At 44.1% G+C, this 26,029-nt stretch overlaps 1 protein-coding gene across 1 annotated transcript in view; it reads right to left on the bottom strand.

Annotated features, from left to right (window-relative positions):
* Positions 1–1,139: 1,139 nt before the first annotated feature.
* The window catches only part of LOC115141911 (G protein-activated inward rectifier potassium channel 4-like), a 37,542-nt gene continuing 12,652 nt past the window's right edge, over positions 1,140–26,029 (bottom strand). Inside the window, exons 3-4 of the mRNA XM_029681298.2 lie at positions 17,012–17,885; positions 1,140–3,058 (exon numbers count right to left, since the gene is read on the bottom strand). Of these exons, the coding sequence (XP_029537158.1) occupies positions 2,700–3,058; positions 17,012–17,885 (1,233 nt within the window). The 3' untranslated portion in view covers positions 1,140–2,699. The remainder of the gene's footprint in view (positions 3,059–17,011; positions 17,886–26,029) is intronic.

Here is a 26,029-nt window from a genome sequence, read left to right as displayed (position 1 = left end):
AGTTCGAACACTAGAACACTGGAATATGAGATGCAATCTACACCTCGATTAGGATGATAGATATCCTCATTATTATTTTTGTGTAATTATTTCTATAAAGCCTACACTCTCTTGTTCTGAACATCTAACACCAGTGGGGCGGATGTTGCTTCATGACAATGATTGCAACAGCAGCTGCTCACCGATTTGACAGCTCCAACGTGCCAAAAAATCCTCTATGCGGGTGTTTACTATTCCTGGTTGCTTGATCAGATTGGCCTAGTGTTTGCTTTTAACCCAAGCAGAAATTTGATTAAGCAGAAATTTGATTATGTCAGTGACTTTTGTGATGGGTCTGTTCACTGTTAATAGCTGTGATATCTTCATAATCGCTTGGCAGGGGAAAACAATCTCCCAATACACTGAAGAAGCTGACTCAGAGACGGTGTTACACTGCTGGGTGGTGAGTATAGCTATTTCTGTTACCAGGGATTCTTACTCAATCGGAAATCATTTAGAAAGGCAACAGTGAATAAGCTGGGAATAATATAGCCAGGATTTGGCTCCTTTCCCTTGTACCCTATGACATTATGTTTTTGGTCAATAATGATGACAGAAGAACTGTAGCACCCACATAGTTCTTGGCAGTCATACAAAAAAATGGTGGTTCAATGCATGCTGTATTTACAGTACAGACGGTACTAAATTCATACATTGCCTTGGATTTCTATTTCTTGTTTGTACTGTATCATTATTTTCTACCAGCTGCCTGTGCTTAGTAGTGTGTTTGTGCCCAGAGCTTCCGTGCAAGATGAGATTGTTCCACACCAATTACAAATGGTTGCTTAAGTCTGTTTCTCATGATTCGATGCACCTCTAATCCAGTTGTCAGGTAGCATGTGTAAAAATCTCAACTATTTTACAGAGCCTTGGGTGAAAGCAGGACTTGCTCACGCAGCAGCTTGGGCTGTATACTCTCACTTCCACTAGCTCTCTCTGTCAGGAAAATAACTCCTAACCACACATACTTACAGAGGACTAAATCAATTAACAAACTAACAAACACACACACACACGCAGACAGTCAGACACAGACACCCACATAAACGTGCAGACACACGCGCACGGTTCTCTAACAGAAACATACTGTACTGTGCTTTTGGCCATATTAGGTTTATTCCAATGAGAACACACATAAAACAGATGACATTCCACCTATGGGAGAAGTTATTTTCTCTAATGATAAAGGATCTTTATGCAAATGGCATAAATATGATGCTACAATGTCACAGTGAAATAAAATACATTGATGGGACAAGTGTTTGGAGAAATGCAAATAAATGTTATAGAAGGGGGAGAAGGGTTCAATTTAAGAGATTTGTCATCTTAGCTATCATCAATATATTGGTTTACAATATCTGTAGAAATTGTTCATTGTAGTTTGCATGCCTAGAAAATACCCTGTATTATTAGCAGTGTATTAAACTTGCTATGTCGAGGGGACAGTTCATTATCATGCAAGCTCTGTCATACACATCCTCAAAAGAAAACTGTAGAAAATGTGACACACAGGACAAGCGACAGAGTCATACACTCTCTCAAGCAGAGACAACAGTAGCTAGCTGAGTCCAGACCAGGACTATGGGTAGAATAAAACTGAATCTGGACATCTGCAAAATCTGTGTACGCGACCAATACAATTGCATTTTATTTAGATTTGATTTAAACAGAACTAACCAAAGGTGAAATAAGACGAATAGCACAAAAAGCTTATGTCACAGTGCAGGGAAGAAATACTTATGAGCGTACATATCATTATAAACCTGCTTGTATCATCAGTAGCCTATACTCAACACCATGCACTAAAATATGCACCAGTCAGGGGCAGGAGGGGGAACAGGGATGGAGGGAAGGGGGGCATATCAGGGTCACAGGGCTTGTGCTTATGTATCATGAATATCAAAATGAGGTACTGCCCGTTCCTCTGGGTCCAATACTGAGGGACTCTCTGGGTTCTGTGTTTTGCTCTAGTATATTCGTCACACGTAATGCGATTAAGCATGACAGTGGAACCGCAAGGGAGATTGGACAAAATACGAGGGTGATTGGACAAAGAGACAGCGCTTGATCTATAGCGGCGAGCTGAACTGAGCTGAGCTCTACTTCCTGCCTACAGGTACGAAGGAGGGCTAAAGCGCGGCTGCGTACATATTGCCTTCAGTTAAGAGATTCCATAGTGGACTACTGTAATAACAAAGCGTGATGGGATTGAAGATAATGATCTGATCCGCACATATTCTGTCGGAAGCGGAATCAACCATCTCTAAATTTAGGATATTGGATCATTTGTAAGCTGTGATATTCGTTCGTCATGGCTACCTGTTCCACTTCAGGTTATACAGTATATCACTTGAGCTATTACTACTGTAATGGAAATATGTGGTCGCCTCAAATATAAAAAGACAATACGACCAATCTGGAGCATATTATGTGTATTATGTGTTTGTATAATTGTGTATGTGTATGTTTGTTTGTGTGTATTTGTGTCTGCAAAACAAATATATACTACAGATTGACACTCTAGAGAATTATTGCATGGGGAGGGGGGGGGGGGGGGGGGGTCTTTTATCTCCAAGCAATGCAATGGAACAAGCTGGCCATTGACTAAATGAGGCATAGTCTTTAGTAACTTTGTCTCTGGTTTGGCTTATCTGAAGTAGTCAGTCCAGTCCGGGCTGGTCTTCCAGAGCTGCAGCCGAGCCGTTGATCTCTCCCCTCTCCCCCTCCTCCCCCTTGTCCACCTCTTTGGTGAGTGGGTTGTGGGTGGACAGGGGTTCCAGGGTGTAGGGTTTGGGGGGCTCGGGCGTCAGCGAAGAGAGCGTGGGGAGCAGCTGGCCCTCTCGTAGTGTAGCGGCTAGCTCTTTAGCGCTGCACGACGGTGTGTTAGTCTCGTAGATGTCGTGGAAGCTGTTGTAGTCCACCTCATAGAAGCCCTTCTCCAGAGACAGGACCGGGGTGAAACGCCAGCCCCACAACACCTCTTTGTCCAGATAAGAGCTCCGGGCCTGGCAGGTCATCCCTGTTAACACACACAGACGCGATCACACGTGCACACACACAAATGCACATGCACACACAGAAATACACACACACACACACACACACACACACACACACACACACACACACACACACACACACACACACACACACACACACACACACACACACACACACACAAACACAGAAAGGGAGAGCCAGATGGAGGGAGGAAGAGGAATAATAAATTATTCACAAACAACACTCAACTCCAGAGTCAATAATGGTCTGAGGTCTCAGGATCAACAAACAGGGAGGATCAGTGAGAATAAGATATGAGGAGCATCAGGACTGAGAGGTCCAAGAAGATATGTTCCACCTGGGATTCTCTGTGTGTCTATGCTAATATCCATACCTCTGGAGAATCTGTCTCATAACCTGATAGGAATCCAAAGTGTGCTCTACAAAGCATTGTAAGTTAGATCTCACTAACCATACAGCCTGCTGTAGTGTCCAACTTAATTGATGGGGAATACAGTATCTATCCAAATTGAGTATGTAGCATATACTGCCCTACCAAGCAAATGGGCAAATGGGCAAAACATTTTTATACATTTAAAACCATGCTTTATCATGTGGACAAATATCCTGCCTCCATTGTGTTGTGTTATGGAGAAAATGGGGGGAGGGGGGGGGCTCATCACTTACGTCAGTCACTGCCTTTTACCTTGGTTTCACCGAGCTTTGTGCTGTAGTGTCTATGGTTTACCTTGGCATTATTGATTGTTCTTTGCTGATACAAGTATCAAACTATATGAAACTGACAGACATATACAAATAAATATATGAACATAAGTTGGTGTAAAAACAAAATGTAATTGAAACGTATTCCTCTGGGTGTACCAAGGTCAAAGGTCATGTCAGAGGTCAGGGTCAATATGAATAAAAAATAAGACAACAAATAACCACATATCCAGTGATCTGATCTGCCTACAACTAATTTGGTTGGACAATAAAACAACTTTAAAGCCATTTTTATCAGTTCCACTTAATCAGCTGCTCTTTTTTTGGTAGGGGTGAACCCTGGAGGGTCCTCATGGTAATTGACAGCACACAGCATCCTTGATAGACAATCAATTGATCTGAGAAGCCAACTGCTTCTTTAGGGAACTGGCATAGGATCATTTTTTCTTGGTGAATCACTGAATAAACATCTCTTAGGTCTGTTGGGGAAAACAAAGACCCACCTATCTGCTGTGATCTAGTGCTAAATAACAACATCTTCAGGAGCCTGCTACACTCCTGCTGTGATTACATCAGGGCATAGTAAATCCATTACTCTGAGTGGGAAGAAGAAGACAAACACTGTCTATTCTATGGGAAGGATAGAAAGATGCGATATGGTCCTGTTGACTCAGCCTGGTCTTATAGACAAGAAGTAACATAGTAAAGGTACATCCGGGACACTCAAATTAGAATGATATGCTACGTTTGGTTACATAAGACAGATGATTACTTAAGGCAAAAACAAAGGTTGCTAACGTTAGCCACCTAGCCACCTAGCTAGAATTCGTAACATATCATACATTCCATTTAGCAAATTTGAACCATCAAATCAAATCAAATGTTATGTCACATGCACCGAATACAACAGGAAATACTTACTTACCCTTAACCAACAATGCAGTTCAAGAAATAGTATTAATACAATTTTTACTAAATAAACTAAAGTAAAAAGTAATACAATAAAATAACATGCACCTTAGCCAAATACATTTAAACACATTTTTTCATAATTCCTGACATTTAATCCTAGTAAAAATTCCCTGTCTTAGGTCAGTTAGGATCACCACTTTATTTTAAGAATGTGAAATGTGTCACGAGCGTTTGTAGAATTAACGGACCAAGGCGCAGCGTGCGTGGAGTTCCACATGTTTATTCAATGAAACTCACAAAAACAATAAAGAGTAATGAAACGTGAAGCAAATGCAGTGCTCAGAGGCACTACACAAAAACAAGATCCCACAACAAACAGATGGGAAAAGGCTGTCTAAGTATGATCCCCAATCAGAGACAACGATAGACAGCTGCCTCTGATTGGGAACCATACCAGGCCAACCTAGAAATAATGAAACTAGAATGCCCACCCTAGTCACACCCCAACGTAACCCAAAATAGAGAATAAAGGATCTCTAAGGTCAGGGCGTGACAAAATGTAGGAATAATAATATAGATAATTATTTATTTCAGCTTTTATTTCTTTCATCACATTTCCAGCGGGTCAGACGTTTACATACACTCAATTAGTATTTGGTAGCATTGCCTTTAAATTGTTTAACTTGGGTCAAATGTTTCAGGTAAGCTTCCACAAGCTTCCCACATTAAGTTGGGTAAATTTTGGCCCATTCCTCCTGACAGAGCTGGTGTAACAGAATCAGGTTTGTAGGCCTCGTTGCTCACACAAGCTTTTTCAGTTCTGCCCACACATTTCTATGGGATTGAGGTCAGGGCTTTGTGATGGCCACTCCAATACCTTGACTTTATTGTGTTTAAGCCATTTTGTCATAACTTTGGGGTCATTGTCCATTTGGAAGACCCATTTTGCGACCACACAGTTCTATTTTTGTTTCATCAGACCGGAGGACATTTCTCCAAAAAGTACAATCTTTGTACCCGTGTGCAGTTGCCAACTGTAGTCTGGCTTTTTATGGCGGTTTTGGAGCATTGGCTTCTTCCTGCCTGAGCGGCCTTTCAGGTTATGTCTATATAGGACTCGTTTTACTGTGGATATAGATACTTTTGTACCTGTTTCCTCCAGCATCTTCACAAGGTCCTTTGTTGTTGTTCTGGGATTGATTTGCACTTTTCGCAACAAAGTACGTTCATCTCTAGGAGACAGAACGCGTCTCCTTCCTGAGCGGTATGACGGTTGCGTGGTCCCATGGTGTTTATAGTTGCGTACTATTGTTTGTACAGATGAACGTGGTACCTTCAGGCATTTGGAAATTGCTCCCAAGGATGAACCAGACTTGTCGAGGTCTACAATTTGTTTTCTGAGGTCTTGGCTGATTTCTTTTGATTTTCCCTTGATGTCAAGCAAAGTACATCCACAGGTACACCTCCAATTGACTCAAATGTTTATATGTTATTTAACTAGGCAAGTCAGTTATGAACAAATTCTTATTTGCAATGACGGTCTAGGAACAGTAGGTTAACTGCCTTGTTCAGCGGCAGAATGACCGATTTTTACCTTGTCAGCTCAGGGATTTAATCTTGCAACCTTTTGATTACTAGTCCAACGCTCTAACCACTAGGCTAACTGTCCCTGATGTCCTTACACAGCTCTCTGGTCTTGGCCATTGTGGAGAGGTTGGAGTCTGTTTGATTGAGTGTGTGGACAGGTGTCTTTTATACAGGTAACGAGTTCAAACAGGTGCAGTTAATACAGGTAATGAGTGTAGAACAGGAGGGATTCTTAAAGAAAAACTAACAGGTTTGTGAGAGCCGGAATTCTTACTGGTTGGTTGGTGATCAAATACTTATGTCATGCAATAAAATGCTAATTAATTACTTAAAAATCATACAATGTGATTTTCTGGATTTTGTTTTAGATTCCGTCTCTCACAATTGAAGTGTACCTATGATAAAAATTACAGACCTCTACATGCTTTGTAAGTAGGAGTTGTTCTCCCCACTGTATGTAGGTAGGTGTAAAGTGACTATGCACATACTATATACTATGTCTATACCATATTATACATTTTTTTAAATGGTTACATATTGTACGTTCAGTAAATTTATAACATGCTGTATAATATGGATTGTAACTCGTGACATATATGAAATGTGTGGTGGACATCCACAAATTACGTACAGAATAAAACAAAATGCTCTGAAACCTGGTTGGTTGACTCTGAAACCAGTGTTTGTTCATGTTTCAAATTAAGCATTAGACCCACCTTATAATGTACAATGGATGTTTTTCCATACAATTTCAAAATCTAGGTTAACATGTGAATTATATGTGGGCTGAGTGTGCATTATACAAATGTGTCTGGACTACACGAGTAAACTATATGTGATTATATCATGCAAATGTTACATAATACAGCAACAATATAATATATTTGACATATTCATGAATCTGTTAGTAATTATTTTTAAGTTTGACGTGCTCTTCTTTGAAATCGCACAGAAGGAGAGATATTGGGGAAGAATGTTCAGTCAACAGACAAAACTGTATTTTATCTCTCTCCCCACCCTCCCTCCCTTTCATATCCCTAGGACTAAGTTTCTTCTCTCTTTTAAAGCGATGCATACCCAAGGACATCTTTATATAGATTTCAACATTTACACAACAACAAAGATGTTGGATAAAGGAATAAAACAGGCATATTTGGTCTATAAATAAGGGGAAATAGTTTCATCCCCCAACTCTTCTGAGAACATTAAAAACAACAGCAGTGCATGTAGGCAACAATAAACACAACAGGAAGCTCTTTGATGACTAGGGTCTTTGGGCGTAGCAGCTCCACTAGCTACATCATTATCAGCAGGGCATTCTTATTTGTGATTAAACACAAAAAATACTGTATATTCCACATTTTAAAAAATGACTTTGAAGTAAACCAGTGCATGTTGTTCACCACCATTTTTCAACAGCTCTTCTCAGAGTTGGGATTGGAAGAATCCATGGACTTTTATAACACTACGCCACGGGGGTCTCTACACACCCCTCTTCTCCATCCCCATCCACAGTCACTTCTCAGGGCCATCAAGCTTGAAGAGGCATGTGTGGGAGAGAGATGTCACCTCTCTGCAGCATTCATTTAGCATCCAGCAGCAGCACAACAGAGCCCATTCACCCACATACTGGACCTGGATCCCTCTTAAGCCTGGGAGTCAATAGAACACTGGAATGTGTTTCTGTCCCCTTAAAAACACTGGCCATCACCTCAAGGCCAGGGTTCCTCTGGCTATTTTTATCTAAAGAGCTGTGTGTGTGCTGCAGTGAGTTCAGCTGACACAATGGAACGCTCGTACGCGGGCACACATGCACACACAGCACTGGGTAACACAGTTTCTCTGGACCAAATAATATAGTCAGTCCACCCTCAAAACATTAGCTTACTAGGGATGGTTTCATTATAATGTGTACTATCTATAGCTACTTTATATACCATATTTAGCTGCTATTTATAAACGTTTTATAAAAATGACATATCAAATAACCTAACTGTGGAAAAAAGTAGTCGGCTTGATGATATTTTCGACCACTATTTATTGTTGAATTTAGCGGTTTTTGTCTGGCTAGTAGCCTACACAAATGGGCTGCAATAATCAAGGTAATTTAAATTACATTAAATTAAATCCAACTTGCTTTTTTGTGTGCAAATGTTTTCCCCACTGGTTAAAGGTCCAGGTTGTACGCAACCTTGCCAACCCAGAGAGTCTTTCCTGAGACATTATAGGCCTATGTCCATTGCACTGCACACAATTTAAACTTAGTGTTGAATAATGCATCCCAAGATATATCAGAGATAAGGAACTATTGATATTTGCAACCACACAATTCAAACACTGGTTCACCAGTATGAATGAAATCAAGCCCTCAAGAACTGTTGTCCGCTAAGTATGATAACCTCCTTGCATCTGCTAATTTATTGGCTGTCCCGTGTCCAGACGACCTGTCCGCAGAGCTTCCTATACAGTTTATCTCTTTCCATAACGTGTTGAGGCCAGCAATTAAAGAGAATGAGATGCTCAATTAAAGATGTTGCAAAACTACCGTATTTGAAGCACAACTCCCTTCTACCCTTCTACCCTGATGGTGCTACTGCAATCCTGCTGTTTTCACCATCCCTGTAACTTCTACGGGGAGATTGTTTTCTAAACAAAACCTCATAAAGAACTACCTAAGACGCATTAGGCTCTCAGTCTGAAAATGAAAAAAATAACTTTCAAGCCCTAAGGCACTTTTCCAGTCACATTCCTGAAGCCCAAGAAACAAACACTTATCTTCCTAGTACATATGAATATTAGGGGGCTGTGGGGGTGTCCGGTACGACAGTGACACATGCACCCACACCCACACACACACACACACACACACACACACACACACACACACACACACACACACACACACACACACACACACACACACACACACACACACACACACACACACACACACACACACAGAATGACGGCTGGTAACACGATGCAGGCTGCACAGGGACACAAAACACCCTGTTTTCTCTTGTAAATTGCAATACCTGCCGATGTGTGTTTTCTGTTCAGTTTGTCAAGGAGGATTAAAAAATAAGCTTATTCGCTTAGCTAGGCTTGAATTGTAAATGGTAGAGGGTCTCATAAGATGTTGATTTGTGATATTGTATTTGAAGCAGGTTCTAATAAACAGTGTACTGACATATTAATAATGTGCTGAGAGAATGATAATCAGAGTATCTTACAAGACCATTTGATGTATTCCCGTTATATCTGTTGCTGTTGCATTGACAAAGACATGGATATAATGTTCTTTGACAAGATAAATCATCATCTTGTTTTCTAATTATCTGAAATGCTCATGGTGAGAGAAATTTAATTTGTCAGTGGTATAAGTGGCTGACTCAGTGTTTTTTTTTATCTTCAGGGTGGTAGGTTGTCAGTGATATAAGCAAATGTCAGATTTTATTTTTGTCAATGAGATTATGCTTATGCAATCAGATGCTTGCTGCAGGGCTATACATGTCCACGGTGCAAAAATGGTACATGAAAAGGGCAGTTTACTGTACTTCAAGAGATGGATATGTGTTTTGCATTGGGGGCTGTTTAGCATGCCCTCGGCTTGGCTATAGGAATGGATCCCACGAACCATCCAGATGATTCCACTATTAATCAAAATCATTACGATTTTGTCAACAGCACATTAACTACAGTACAAGCCTAGTAATTTAGCACTACAGCAGATAATGTACCCCATCTAGAAGCTATCTAGCCATAATAGAGCAGAATAACAAACTCATACATTTATAATGACAAGTGTGGACATAAATTCAAAAGTTGCTGCAGCATGGGGGTTACTGTAATGGTGTCTTTGACCTTATAATACATCCACTGGTTGTTAACTCTGAGTAACGAATCGAAAGTGAGCTATCATTACCCAGTCCAGGTACTGTGGGCTTCGATCCAACAGTGAGAGTTGTAGGCTTATGCTTTCTCTGGCTTATAGCCGACACCAAGATGACTGATCAATTGGGCCATTCGTCAGATGCAGTACTTTGTATATACACAAAGTCCACAAAATCAATGTCATTAGCAAGAGCCGACCATATTGATTTCCTCTCCTGCAGATGAACAACATTTAATGCAAAATGGTTGAAGGCCACAATTCCCAGGTCAGGAGAGGTCCTTCTGTTAATTCCTGTGAGAAACGCTTGTGATTGCTTGTATAAGACCCCTTTAGTATCATGACATAGTGGAGGAGGGATTACTCAACGACCAGTGATTGACATGACGACATGGGCCCATCGTGGCATGCTCCTACTGGTCAAGAGGAAAGCGTCTAGGCATCAGGCACGGTGTGAGTGTGAGGGTTGACTACTTGTGGTATGGGAAGAAAAATGAAATAAATAAAAATCCTAAAAGAACTAGAGCAGAAATGTTCAGATGCATGAAAAGCCGTGCCAGATCAAATTAGAGGTTGGAGATTTCTGTATTTTAAAAATAGGGGAAGATGAAACGTAAACTGAAAATCCTCTGTCCACCGATGAAAATATTCCTAATTATGCTACTATGTATTTCTTGTAGTCACTGCATTCACACTGTATTTACAAGATGGGGAGAGATACAGATCATTCAGAAAGTATTCAAACCCCTTGATTTTTTTCACATGTTATTACGTTACAGCATTATCTAAATTCTAAATTTGATTAAATCGTTTCCCCCCCTCATCAATCTACACACAATACCCAATAATGACGAAGCAAAGACTGTTTTTTAGAAATTTTTGCAAATCTATTTAAAAAAATATATATATATATATATATATCACATTTACATAAGTATTCAGACCCTTTACTCAGTACTTTGTTGAAGCACCTTTGGCAACGATTACAGCCTCGAGTCTTCTTGGGTATGATGCTACAGTTTCTCCCATTCTTCTCTGCAAATCCTCTCAAGCTCTGTCAGGTTGGATGCACAGCTATTTTCAGGTCTCTCTAGAGATGTTTGATCGAGATGTTTGATCAGGTTCAAGTCCGGGCTCTAGCTGGGCCACTAAAGGACATTCATAGACTTGTCCCGAAGCCACTCCTTCGCTGTCTTGGCTATGTGCTTAGTGTCATTGTCCTGTTGGAATGTGAACCTTCATCCCAATCTGAGGTCCTGAGCATACTGGAGCAGGTATTCATCAAGGATTTCTCTGTACTTTGCTCCCATCTCCGCAGAAGGACTCTAGAGCTCTGTCAGAGTGACCATCAGGTTCTTAGTCACCTCCCTGACCAAGGCCCTTGTCCCCCATTTGCTTAGTTTGGGGTAGGGTCTTGTCCATTTTATCTACGAAGAAGAAGCCTGCTCCGGCGGGAGAGGAAGAGGGACGGATAAATCCAGTAGCCAGGGAGTCCCCAATGTAGGTATCCACAGCCTTGGTCTCCGGTCCCGAAAGAGAGTACAGACTTCCCCGGGGAGGCATGGTGCTAGATAGAAGGTCAATCCTGCAGTCATAGGATCAGTGGGGCGGAAGCGACGTGGCCCGGGCCTTGCTGAACACCTCCCAGAGGTCCTGGTGCTCCGCAGGAATGGCTGAGATGTCTGGGGCACCTTTCGAACCCACAGGAAGACGTCCCGGGGCAGGTTATGCAGACTTCAGGCAATGGCCTTGACAGAACGGGCTCCAGCACATGATAGCACCAGTAGACCAGTTAATGAGGGGATTGTGTCATTGGAGCCAGGATAATCCCAATACCATGGGAATCAGAGGGGACTTGATGAGCAGGAACTGTCTACCCCAGAGTCAATGAGAACCCCGAGAGATTTGGACTGGTCTCCCCACAGCAGAATGGCATGAAAAGGGGTGTGAGCAGGGGAAGCAGGAACGTCCTTGCTCCTACCAGTGAGCCTGGCTTCTTTAGAGGACAAGAGGATACGAAATGACCAAGAGTCCCGCAATACAGACAACTCTTAGTGTCAATCCTGTATTGCCGTTCCGCTGGTGACAGCCCAGCTCTGCCTAGTGGCATAGGCTCAGGAAGCGGTGACCCTCGGGGCAGGTCAGGAAGACTTTGGTCCTCTCGGCAATGAGACAGTCGGGAGCTTCCGGGTTGACTTGGAGACAAGGTGGGTTCCCTGGGCTTGCAAAATCGAATTTCCTCTCCCTCCGTCGTTCCCGTAGTCGCCCATCGATTCAGATGGTCGAAGCGATGAGGGAATCGAGATCCATAGGTAACTCCCAAGCAGCAAACTCGTACTTGACCTCCTCCAAAACGAAGTACAGGAACATATCAAACAATGCTTCCTGGTTCCAAGCATTTTCCGCTGCCAACGTACGGAAAAATCCACCTAGTCTGCTCAGAGATTCAAACCAACGATTTTCAGTTACTGGCCCAAACCTCTTAACCACTAGGCTACCTGCATACACTTCAAACAGACATACCACAATGGGTTTCTTCACGGTACCCAAACCAAAACCAGATTTAATGAGTTGCTCAGATATTTATAGAGACATGCCATTGTGAAATGCTCTGCCGCAAGAGGGTACTCAGGCAAAAAGCACGTTTATTTTTACATTTTTTAAAGACAACTTGTAGCACAGCTCCCATCCTCTTTCTACTGTATATAAGAATACTAATATGTACACTACCGTTCAAAAGTTTGGGGTCACTTAGAAATGCCCTTGTTTTTGAAAGAAAAGCACATATTTTGTCCATTAACCTCTTCAACCTATGGGTCGCTAATGTCATTATTGGATAAAAAAAACGTGCCCGTTTTAAGCGCAATATTTTGTCACGAAAAGATGCTCGACTATGCATATAATTGGCAGCTTTGGAAAGAAAACACTCTGACGTTTTCAAAACTGCAATGATATTATCTGTGAGTGCCCCAGAAATGATGTTACAGGCGAAACCAAGATGTAACCTCAAACAGGAAATGAGCTGAATTTTTGAAGCTCTGTTTTACTATCGTCTCCTTATATGGCTGTGAATGTGCTGTGAACAAGCTTATGCTCTCTGCCGTTCGTCCAAGATTTGTGACGTATTTGTAGGTATATGCTGCTCTGGCCCCCCAATGGTGGAACAAACTCCCTCACGACGCCAGGACAGCGGAGTCAATCACCACCTTCCGGAGACACCTGAAACCCCACCTCTTTAAGGAATACCTAGGATAGGATAAAGTAATCCTTCTCCCCCCCCCCCCCCCCCCCCTTAAAAGACCTAGATGCACTATTGTAAAGTGGCTGTTCCACTGGATGTCATAAGGTGAAAGCACCAATTTGTAAGTCGCTCTGGATAAGAGCGTCTGCTAAATGACTTAAATGTAAATGTAAATGTATATCATTGGAAGATTGGCCATAAGAGACTACATTTGTCAGGGTCCCGTCCGGTGTCCTTTGTCTAAATTGGTGCGTAATTCTCAGTGGCAATCATTTTACCATGCGATACAGACAGAGAATCACACTTCCAGGAACGATACATCATTGAAGAGATATGTAGAAAAACACCTTGAGGATTGATTCTAAACAACGTTTGCCATGTTTCAGTCGATATTATGGAGTTATTATGGAAAAAGTTCGGCGTTTTTATAACTGAATTTTCATTTTATTTTGGTAGCCAAACATGACGCAGAAAACGGACCGATTTTTCCTGCATAAATAATCTTTCAGGAAAAACTGAACATTTGCTATCTAACTGAGAGTCTCCTCATTGAAAACATCCGATGTTCTTCAAAGGTAAATGATTTATTGAATGTTTTTGCTGGTTTTTGTGAAAATGTTGCCTGGTGATGCTAACGCTAAATGCTAATGCTAAATGCTAACGCTAAATGCTAGTTTTGCTATGGTAGAAAAGCATATTTTTGAAAATCTGAGATGACAGTGTTGTTAACAAAAGGCTAAGCATGAGAGGTAGCATATTGATTTCATTTCATTTGCGATTTTCATGAATAGTTAACGTTGCGTTATGGTAATGGGCTTGAGGCTGTAGTCATGATCCCGGATCCCGGGTTGGCTCGACGCAAGAAGTTAAAATAACATAAAATTTATCATAAATACAGTGATGACATTGTTATTGTTGTAAATGATTATTGTAGCTGGAAACGGCTGATTTTTTATGGAATATTTACACAGGTGTACAGAGACCCATTATTCACAGAACAGCACAAACTGGCTCTAACCAGAATAGAAAGAGGAGTGGAAGACCCCAGTGCACAACTGAGCAAGAGGAAAAGTACATTAGTGTCTAGTTTGAGAAACAGACGCCCCACAAGTCCTCAACTGTTAGCTTCATTAAATAGTACCCGCAAAACACCAGTCTCAGAGTTTCTCTGTGTTCTTTTGCCAATCTTTTCTTTTTATTGTCCAGTTTGAGAAATGGCTTTTTCTTTGCAACTCTGCCTAGAAGGCCAGCATCCCGGAGTCACCTATTCACTGTTGAAGAAACTAGCCACTAATATACTTGTCCTCTTGTGGTTACATGTGGTTACCTAGGTTACAGAAATAGTCTCACAGCTAAATCTTTGCCCTTTTCTTGTTGTCTGCTTGATTTTGTCAATTACAAAACTATATTTAAGAAAAGTATGTGTCTAAAAAAAACACGATATTGTAGAGTTTCCCTCATGTCCCTTTTCATTAAGGTGCTAGCAGCCACATGAGTGAGTGCTAGCTAGAGAATGTTTTATATACAAACCGGTCCATGGGGATACGAATGTGTAGCAGGCTGCATTCATTTCCTTTGGGGACGGTAAGATGAAACGACTCAATATCGCCATCTGCAGGCCTTTGGGCTCAGCCATCAAGTAGTACAAAAATATAATTGTGTCATTGTAACTTTGTACTCCCTGATGAAGGCCATACTGCCGAAACATGTCAGAGTTTTAAAATATTTGTTCAAATCAAATCATAGTTTATTTGTCACGTGCGCCGAATACAACAGGTGTGTAGACCTTACAGTGAAACGCTTACTTACAAGCCCTAACCAACAGTGCAATTTTTAAGTAAAAATATAGGTATTAGGTAAACAACAGATAAGTAAAGAAATTCAAAAAATGTAAAATGACAGTGAAAATAACAGAAGCGAGGCTATATACAGGTGGTACCGGTACAGAGTCAATGTGCGGGGGCACCGGTTAGTTGGGCTAATTGAGGTAATATGTGCATGTAGGTATAGTTAAAATGACTATGCATAGATGATTAACAGAAAGTAGCGGCAGCGTAAAAGAGGGGGCTGGCGGGTGGGGGGTGGTGGGACACATTGCAAATAGTCCTGGTAGCCAATGTGCGGGGAAACCGGTTAGTTGGGCTAATTGAGGTAATATGTACATGAATGTATAGTTAAAGTAACTATGCATAGATGATAAACAGAGTAGCAGCAACGCAAAAGAGGGGTTGGGGGGACGACACATTGCAAATAGTACCTGTTCAGGAGTCTTATCCATTGAACATGCCATACAAATAAAGGCATTGTAATTACACGAAGAGTGCCTTGTTTCTCCATGTTTGCATTCACGAGGAAGAAAAAGCATGACCCTACTGAATAAAGTAAGCAAGTGACCTGTATGTATAATGCATCGTATTTAGATTAGTGCATTATAACCTGCCAGTATACGATGCGTAAGGCTTGCACGTACAGTGTTTATGAGTGAAATAATACACCACAGGAATATATTAGGACAAGCAAATAAGGAAGCCAGGACTCTACAAGTGTCTACATTCCCTGTGCTACTATGATAAATAAGCAGATTTCCTCAATCAATATTCCATACAAGGATTTCCAAGGCTATCAGGAAGCTAGCTGGGGGGATCTTGTGAATGCAATTAATGAAAAAGTCTCTGGGATGCAACTTCGCCATCTGCCCCTCGTTAGGCATAGGACAGGTCTTTTACAGCTTGAATTTAAATGTTGCAAGAGGAAAAAGTGAAATCTTCTTATCCTTAGACATCTGTATAAAACGGTGTTTTTGTGTTTTTGGTAACTTTCCAGAGAAGAGAAGGCGCTAATAATGCTTTGGCCAGGTCTGAAACCCCCCTGGAGTGATTGCTTTCATCATTACACCGCCTCTCCCCAAATACAGACCGCCTCTCCCCAAACACAGACCAGCATGGGCAGCTAATGTTCTTTCCTTTTTGGAACAAACATCTCAAAGAGGTCTCTCTGATGCACCAACATAGGGTAGATGTGGGCCTAAGTATTGATGTGGAAACATATGCATAACTGTAACAACCTTCCTAATAAAGACCCTACCCACTGTTTTTTTTTTGTGGAAATTTATCTTTGTAGAAAATTACAAGGATGGTCATGGCAACAATATATTGTCATGGATCCCTCCGGAAATGTCATTACGCACACCTGGTCCCTATTCCCATTTTATTGTATAAGTGTCACCTGAGTTGGTGAATATATTTATTATATGCAGATCCGTACCACATGGTGCCTCTAGAAATTGTGTTTGTATGGGTTTGAAATTGTCTGGTTTGTAGAATGAAAGATATTACATTATCAATGAATATGAAGAACCTCAATGGATTAACTGAACAGACAAGAGTTAAAATGGAATTGACCAAGGCCCAATCCAGAAACAACCCCTAGCTAGCCCCTACTCCCTACGCATATTTGTGTAGGTGCAAAAAGATTGGACAATTCCACCAAGCCTATCAGAAGACAAGGTGGAGCTACTACCATATTGCTTATGCCTGTCTAATTATTTCAGGTCTACATGAAGGGTCTATGGGCTAGGGGTCCTGCTGACCAATTAGCCTTGTTTCAAGAAGACGTACCTGTAGCTTCAACCATGCCCTCCAGGATGACCACAATCTCAAACTCCTCCTTGTCCATTTGGGCCTGGGACAGCTCCCAAAAGGGGCTCTTCTCGTTGATCTCGTGGGAGATTATGAGTGGGGACACCAGGAAGAGCCGGTCGTCTCCCGTGTCGAAACCGATGTTGATGTCCGTCTGGTTGAGAGGGATGAACTCCCCCTCCTTGGTCTGCTGTGAGCGGATCAGCTTGGCCCGGATGGAGGCCTCCACGATGTGGGAGTTCCTCAGGTCCCCGACCCTGAACATCAGACACAGCTTGTTGTCCCGCACAGAGATCACCGCCTTGTGGGAGAACATGAGCGTCTCGGCACGGTTCTTTGGCTGGGAGATCTTCACGAACATGCAGCCCACCATCATGGCATTGACGATGGAGCCCAGGATGGCCTGGATCAGCAGCAGGATGATGCCCTCAGGGCACTTCTCTGTGATGACGCGGTAGCCGTAGCCAATGGTGGTCTCCGTCTCAATGGAGAAGAGGAAGGCAGAGACGAAGCTGTTGAGGTTCTCTACGCAGGGGGTCCAGCCCTCCTCGTCGCTGTGCCACAGATCCCCTCGGATCAGGGCGATGATGTACCACAGCAGGCCGAAAAACAGCCAGTTGACCACATAGACCAAAGTGAAAATGAAGAGGCTGAAGCGCCAGCGCAGGTCCACCAGGGTGGTAAACAGGTCGCTAAGGTAACGGTAGGTTTCCTGCACATTGCCGTGGTGAACGTTGCATTTGCCGTCCTTCTGGACGTAGCGTTGTCGGGGCTTCTTGATGGGGTCGGCGATGAGGTGGGTGCGCTCAGTGGAGATTTGGGCCTCCCGCATGTGTTTGGGAAGCTTTTTCACCTGGAGAGACAGAGAGGAATAGAGACAGTTCTGCTGAGATGTTGATCACATTATCATTGTCTTCAAAAGTTCATGTGTGTAGCCAGGAGTGACCTGTTCAGGAAACACTCTGTGCTCTCATTACAGTCTATTGCTAGAGGCCATTGTTTTCCTGGTCAGGTCAAAAGGTCAACAAAAATGTATGCCTCTATTCATGTGCAATGTCCTCATATTACCCTTGTTACGACAATGTGTGAAATGTCCTCATTTGACCCTTGTTGTTACAATATGTGACATTTCCTCACATTACCCTGATGCTAAAATGTGTGAAATGTCCTCATATTACCATTGCTGCTACAATGTGTGCATTATATTATGAGAAAATACACATTCGAAAGCTTTTAAGTAATTTCTTTGCATTCATCCTCAACCACCTTCAACTGCTACCCTCGTTGACGACAAATAAACTGTAAGTCAATGCTACAGATACAGTTGAAGTCAGAAGTTTACATACACCTTAGCCAAATACATTTAAACTCAGTTTTTCACAATTTCTGATATTTAATCCTTGTAAAAAAAAATCCCTGTTTTAGGTCAGTTAGAATCACCACTTTATTTTAAGAATGTGAAATGTCGCAATAATAGTAGAGAGAATGATTTATTTCAGCTTTTATTTCTTTCATCACATTCCCAGTGGGTCAGAAGTTTACATACACTCAATTAGTATAAGGTAGTATCGCCTTTAAATTGTTTCACTTTGGCAAAACTTTTCAGGTAGCCTTCCACAAGCTTCCCAGAATAAGTTGGGTGAATTTTGGCCCATTCCTCCTGACAGAGCTGGTGTAACTGAGTCAGGATTGTAGGCCTCCTTGCTCGCACACACTTTTTTATTCTGCCCACAAATTTTCAATAGGATTGAGGTTAGGGCTTTGTGATGGCCACTCCAATATCTTGACTTTGTTGTCCTTAAGCCATTTTGCCACAACTTTGGAAGTATGCTTGGGGTCATTGTCCATTTGGAAGACCCCTTTTGTGACCAAGCTTTAACTTCCTGACTGATGTCTTGAGATGTTGCTTCAATATATCCACATAGTTATCCTGCCTCATGATGCCATATAATTTGTGCACCCGTCTCTCTTGCAGCAAAGCACCCCCACAACATGATGCTGCCACCCCCGTCCTTCACGATTGAGATTTTATTCTTCGGCTTGCAAGCTTCCCTCTTTTTCCTCCAAACGTAACGATGGTCATTATGGCCAAACAGTTCTATTTTTGTATCATCAGACAAGAGGACATTTCTCAAAGTACAATCTTTGTCCCCATGTGCAGTTGCAAACCATAGTCTGGCTTTTTTTTATGGCGGATTTGGAGCAGTGGCTTCTTCCTTGCTGAGCGGCCTTTCAGGTTACATCGACATAGGACTCATTTCACTGTGGATATAGATACTTTTGTACCTGTTTCCTCCAGCATCATCACAAGGTCCTTTGCTGATGTTCTGGGATTGATTTGCACTTTTCGAACCAAAGTACGTTCATCTCTAGGAGACAGAATGCTTCTCCTTCCTGAGCGGCATGACGGCTGTGTGGTCCAATGGTGTTTATACTTGCGTACTATTGTTTGTACAGATGAACGTGGTACCTTCAGGCATTTGGAAATTGCTAAAAAGGATGAACCACACTAGTGGAGGTCTACATTTGTTTTTTTGAGTGCTTGAGTGATTGTAGCTGCACTGCTCCCATAACATTGTGTGAGAGGGTGTCTCTCCAAGCACATGGTGCGCCATGACTGTGGGAGGAAGAAGGAAGGGGAAAAAGGGAAGAAAAGGAGAGAGAGAACATAGGGGTACAGGGCCTTTCTTCCTCACTGCTGGCCCAGCTCCAGCCAGAGGATCTGGCTCCACAGCTGTGCCTCCCCTGTCCCTCGTGTCCCCCTATGGGACACTGGCAGGTCTGGATAGGAACATAGGAACACCCCACTGTCCCGTCTCTCTCAGCTCCTACTCTATCCCCCAGCACACACAGGCCAAGGGTACATTGGCACTCTGTATCCTGATCGTTGGAGACGACGAGCTCAGTTGTTAATTGAAATGTGGCATTGCCGTAGTGGTGTTGCCCCTCCTGTGCCCTCTGAAAATCAGAGTGTTAATACTCAAAATCAGGGTGTTAATCACCTGTGTTCACTGCTCACCCTCTCCCCAGAGTGGCGTGACATCCGAAAATGCCACACTACTCTTCTTTTTTTACAACCTGTATTGAGTATTATTCAGCACCAGATCAAAAACTGAAATAATGGCCTCCGATTGAAGGAATTCAAATTAAAGACCTAAATAAAGATCTGAATAGGCAGGTTTCCTTTGACCCAGGTTTATTCGACAAAAGCAATGCTCAAAATAAATCTTTGCAAAGTGTAGTGGAAGCAGAAGATATTGGGGAAATTTTGTTTAAAAAATGATCCATTAATTTATCCATTCAACGGGTGGATTTTTCTTTTGTCAAAGTTTATTTATCGAGACAAATTATGATGAAACAGTGTTTTTTAAAATAAATTATGATTGACGAATACACAGGGTACGTGATATCAACACATAACTATGAAGCTACATTCCACATTTAATTTTAAATACCTACCTCCTGCTAAATCTTTTGTTCAGCTATAAAAATAATGTTTGTTTGCAGGATCCTTGTCCTGACTTTCAACAATGGCTGATTTGCTTCGACTTGCTTTCTGATTTGCTGGACGCAAGTTTCCCAATCCAGTTATGTCAGATCTACAGGAGTGTAAGTTTTACCATGGCCTGGGCTGTGACAATACATTGACACGAGAATTATTACAATATGGCAAATATGTGTAAATTCCTGGATTCTATCCATGCTGCCTTTTGCGGCCTACCTGAGACATGAAACAGATAGGTGGGAGGGCTACCTGAGACATGAAACAGATAGGAGGGAGGGCTACCTGAGACATGAAGCAGATAGGAGGGAGGGCTACCTGAGACATGAAGCAGATAGGTGGGAGGGCTACCTGAGACATGAAGCAGATAGGAGGGAGGGCTACCTGAGACATGAAGCAGATAGGAGGGAGGGCTACCTGAGACATGAAACAGATAAGTGGAAGGGCTACCTGAGACATGAAGCAGATAGGTGGGAGGGCTACCTGAGACATGAAACAGATAGGAGGGAGGGCTACCTGAGACATGAAACAGATAGGTGGGAGGGCTACCTGAGACATGAAACAGATAGGTGGGAGGGCTATCTGAGACATGAAACAGATAGGTGGGAGGGCTACCTGAGACATGAAACAGATAGGTGGAAGGGCTACCTGGGACATGAAGCAGGTGGGAGGGAGGGCTACCTGAGACATGAAACAGATGGGTGGGAGGGCTACCTGAGACATGAAACAGATAGGAGGGAGGGCTACCTGAGACATGAAGCAGATAGGCGGGAGGGCTACCTGAGACATGAAACAGATAGGTGGGAGGGCTACCTGAGACATGAAGCAGATAGGAGGGAGGGCTACCTGAGACATGAAGCAGATGGGAGGGAGGGCTACCTGAGACATGAAGCAAATAGGAAATGAGGGCTACCTGAGACATGAAACAGATGGGAGGGAGGGCTACCTGAGACATGAAGCAGATAGGAGAGAGGGCTACCTGAGACATGAAACAGATAGGTGGGAGGGCTACCTGAGACATGAAGCAGATGGGAGGGAGGGCTACCTGAGACATGAAGCAGATAGGAGGGAGGGCTACCTGAGACATGAAGCAGATAGGAGGGAGGGCTACCTGAGACATGAGGCAGATAGGTGGGAGGGCTACCTGAGACATGAAGCAGATAGGAGGGAGGGCTACCTGAGACATGAAGCAGATGGGAGGGAGGGCTACCTGAGACATGAAGCAGATAGGAGGGAGGGCTACCTGAGACATGAAGCAGGTGGGAGGGAGGGCTACCTGAGACATGAAGCAGATAGGAGGGAGGGCTACCTGAGATATAAAGCAGATAGTCGGGAGGGCTACCTGAGACATGAAGCAGATAGGTGGGAGGGCTACCTGAGACATGAAGCAGATAGGAGGGAGGGCTACCTGAGACGTGAAGCAGGTGGGAGGGAGGGCTACCTGAGACATGAAGCAGATGGGTGGGAGGGCTACCTGAGACATGAAACAGATAGGTGGGAGGGCTACCTGAGACATGAAGCAGATAGGAGGGAGGGCTACCTGAGACATGAAACAGATAGGTGGGAGGGTTACCTGAGACATGAAGCAGATAGGAGGGAGGGCTACCTGAGACATGAAGCAGATGGGAGGGAGGGCTACCTGAGACATGAAGCAGATAGGAGGGAGGGCTACCTGAGACATGAAGCAGATAGGAGGGAGGGCTACCTGAGACATGAAACAGATGGGAGGGAGGGCTACCTGAGACATGAAGCAGATAGGAGGGAGGGCTACCTGAGACATGAAACAGATAGGTGGGAGGGCTACCTGAGACATGAAACAGATAGGTGGGAGGGCTATCTGAGACATGAAACAGATAGATGGGAGGGCTACCTGAGACATGAAACAGATAGGTCGAAGGGCTACCTGGGACATGAAGCAGGTGGGAGGGAGGGCTACCTGAGACATGAAACAGATGGGTGGGAGGGCTACCTGAGACATGAAACAGATAGGAGGGAGGGCTACCTGAGACATGAAGCAGATAGGAGGGAGGGCTACCTGAGACATGAAACAGATAGGTGGGAGGGCTACCTGAGACATGAAGCAGATGGGTGGGAGGGCTACCTGAGACATGAAGCAGATAGGAGGGAGGGCTACCTGAGACATGAAGCAGATAGGAGGGAGGGCTACCTGAGACATGAAGCAGATAGGAGGGAGGGCTACCTGAGACATGAAACAGATAGGTGGGAGGGCTACCTGAGACATGAAGCAGATAGGAGGGAGGGCTACCTGAGACATGAAACAGATAGGAGGGAGGGCTACCTGAGACATGAAACAGATAGGAGGGAGGGCTACCTGAGACATGAAACAGATAGGTGGGAGGGCTACCTGAGACATGAAGCAGATAGGAGGGAGGGCTACCTGAGACATGAAGCAGATGGGAGGGAGGGCTACCTGAGACATGAAACAGATAGGAGGGAGGGCTACCTGAGACATGAAACAGAGAGGATGGAGGGCTACCTGAGACATGAAGCAGATAGGTGGGAGGGCAACCTGAGACATGAAACAGATAGGAGGGAGGGCTACCTGAGACATGAAACAGATAGGTGGGAGGGATACCTGAGACATGAAACAGATAGGAGGGAAGGCTACCTGAGACATGAAACAGATAGGTGGGAGGGCTACCTGAGACATGAAACAGATAGGTGGGAGGGCTATCTGAGACATGAAACAGATAGGTGGGAGGGCTACCTGAGACATGAAACAGATAGGTCGAAGGGCTACCTGGGACATGAAGCAGGTGGGAGGGAGGGCTACCTGAGACATGAAACAGATGGGTGGGAGGGCTACCTGAGACATGAAACAGATAGGAGGGAGGGCTACCTGAGACATGAAGCAGATAGGAGGGAGGGCTACCTGAGACATGAAACAGATAGGTGGGAGGGCTACCTGAGACATGAAGCAGATGGGAGGGAGGGCTACCTGAGACATGAAGCAGATAGGCGGGAGGGCTACCTGAGACATGAAGCAGATAGGAGGGAGGGCTACCTGAGACATGAAGCAGATAGGAGGGAGGGCTACCTGAGACATGAAACAGATAGGTGGGAGGGCTACCTGAGACATGAAGCAGATAGGAGGGAGGGCTACCTGAGACATGAAACAGATAGGAGGGAGGGCTACCTGAGACATGAAACAGATAGGAGGGAGGGCTACCTGAGACATGAAACAGATAGGTGGGAGGGCTACCTGAGACATGAAGCAGATAGGAGGGAGGGCTACCTGAGACATGAAACAGAGAGGAGGGAGGGCTACCTGAGACATGAAGCAGATAGGTGGGAGGGCAACCTGAGACATGAAACAGATAGGAGGGAGGGCTACCTGAGACATGAAACAGATAGGTGGGAGGGCTACCTGAGACATGAAGCAGATAGGAGGGAGGGCTACCTGAGACATGAAGCAGATGGGAGGGAGGGCTACCTGAGACATGAAGCAGATAGGAGGGAGGGCTACCTGAGACATGAAGCAGGTGGGAGGGAGGGCTACCTGAGACATGAAGCAGATAGGAGGGAGGGTTACCTGAGACATGAAGCAGATAGGCGGGAGGGCTACCTGAGACATGAAGCAGATAGGTGGGAGGGCTACCTGAGACATGAAGCAGATAGGAGGGAGGGCTACCTGAGACATGAAGCAGGTGGGAGGGAGGGCTACCTGAGACATGAAGCAGATGGGTGGGAGGGCTACCTGAGACATGAAGCAGATAGGTGGGAGGGCTACCTGAGACATGAAGCAGATAGGAGGGAGGGCTACCTGAGACATGAAACAGATAGGTGTGAGGGCTACCTGAGACATGAAGCAGATAGGAGGGAGGGCTACCTGAGACATGAAGCAGATAGGAGGGAGGGCTACCTGAGACATGAAGCAGATAGGCGGGAGGGCTACCTGAGACATGAAACAGATGGGAGGGAGGGCTACCTGAGACATGAAGCAGATAGGAAGGAGGGCTACCTGAGACATGAAACAGATAGGTGGGAGGGTTACCTGAGACATGAAGCAGATAGGAGGGAGGGCTACCTGAGACATGAAGCAGATGGGAGGGTGGGCTACCTGAGACATGAAGCAGATGGGAGGGAGGGCTACCTGAGACATGAAGCAGATAGGAGGGAGGGCTACCTGAGACATGAAACATATAGGTGGGAGGGCTACCTGAGACATGAAGCAGGTGGGAGGGAGGGCTACCTGAGACATGAAGCAGATAGGAGGGAGGGCTACCTGAGACATGAAACAGATGGGAGGGAGGGCTACCTGAGACATGAAGCAGATAGGTGGGAGGGCTACCTGAGACATGAAGCAGATGGGAGGGAGGGCTACCTGAGACATGAAGCAGATAGGGGGGGGGCTACCTGAGACATGAAGCAGGTGGGAGGGAGGGCTACCTGAGACATGAAGCAGATAGGAGGGAGGGCTACCTGAGACATGAAACAGATGGGAGGGAGGGCTACCTGAGACATGAAGCAGATAGGAGGGAGGGCTACCTGAGACATGAAACATATAGGTGGGAGGGCTACCTGAGACATGAAGCAGATAGGAGAGAGGGCTACCTGAGACATGAAGCAGATGGGAGGGAGGGCTACCTGAGACATGAAGCAGATAGGAGGGAGGGCTACCTGAGACATGAAACAGATGGGAGGGAGGGCTACCTGAGATGAAGCAGATAGGAGGGAGGGCTACCTGAGACATGAAACAGATAGGTGGGAGGGCTACCTGAGACATGAAGCAGGTGGGAGGGAGGGCTACCTGAGACATGAAGCAGATGGGTGGGAGGGCTACCTGAGACATGAAGCAGATAGGAGGGAGGGCTACCTGAGACATGAAGCAGATGGGAGGGAGGGCTACCTGAGACATGAAGCAGATGGGAGGGAGGGCTACCTGAGACATGAAGCAGATAGGCGGGAGGGCATACAGCCTGTCACCAATTTATTCATCCGCAATTTGCCTAAATGGGTAATGTAAACACATCAACCACTTAATTTGTATTCAACACAGTTGTTTTTTTCTTAGGTGTGATGTCATTTCGGCCAGCTGTTTTTATAAACACAAAATAGCAGGCAATTGTTGAATCTGTTTTCTATGAAAATGTTCTAAATGTCGACAAACAAAATGACTGGACAAGTTAATGGAAACATGGCTACTGTTTGAACTTCTAGCTAGGGTCTCTTCATTGTAGTTCTATGTACACACACATTAGGAGAGTATTCCATGTATCAGATGTTGCTTTATTTCTGTACATATTGATCTTTCTCTACGGTAATTAGAGGTTTGACAGTGAAGTGAAAGACAACACCCATTGACAATTACAGCAATTAGTCACTCAATGACATTGGGATCTTTGACCTGTGTTTGGGAGAATGCATGGGTCACTTCAACATGTATTTCCTTGGGAGAAGCTAGCTTTTAGACCCCCTCCGACAACAAGATCAGTTTATGGTTCCTCAAGGACTTTCATTGTACAGATGTGGGA

Source organism: Oncorhynchus nerka, linkage group LG14 (assembly GCF_034236695.1).
Source record: "Oncorhynchus nerka isolate Pitt River linkage group LG14, Oner_Uvic_2.0, whole genome shotgun sequence".
NCBI lineage: Eukaryota > Metazoa > Chordata > Actinopteri > Salmoniformes > Salmonidae > Oncorhynchus > Oncorhynchus nerka.
The sequence above is the reverse complement of the archived record's forward strand: the minus strand, read 5'-3'. Positions and strand labels throughout refer to the sequence as shown.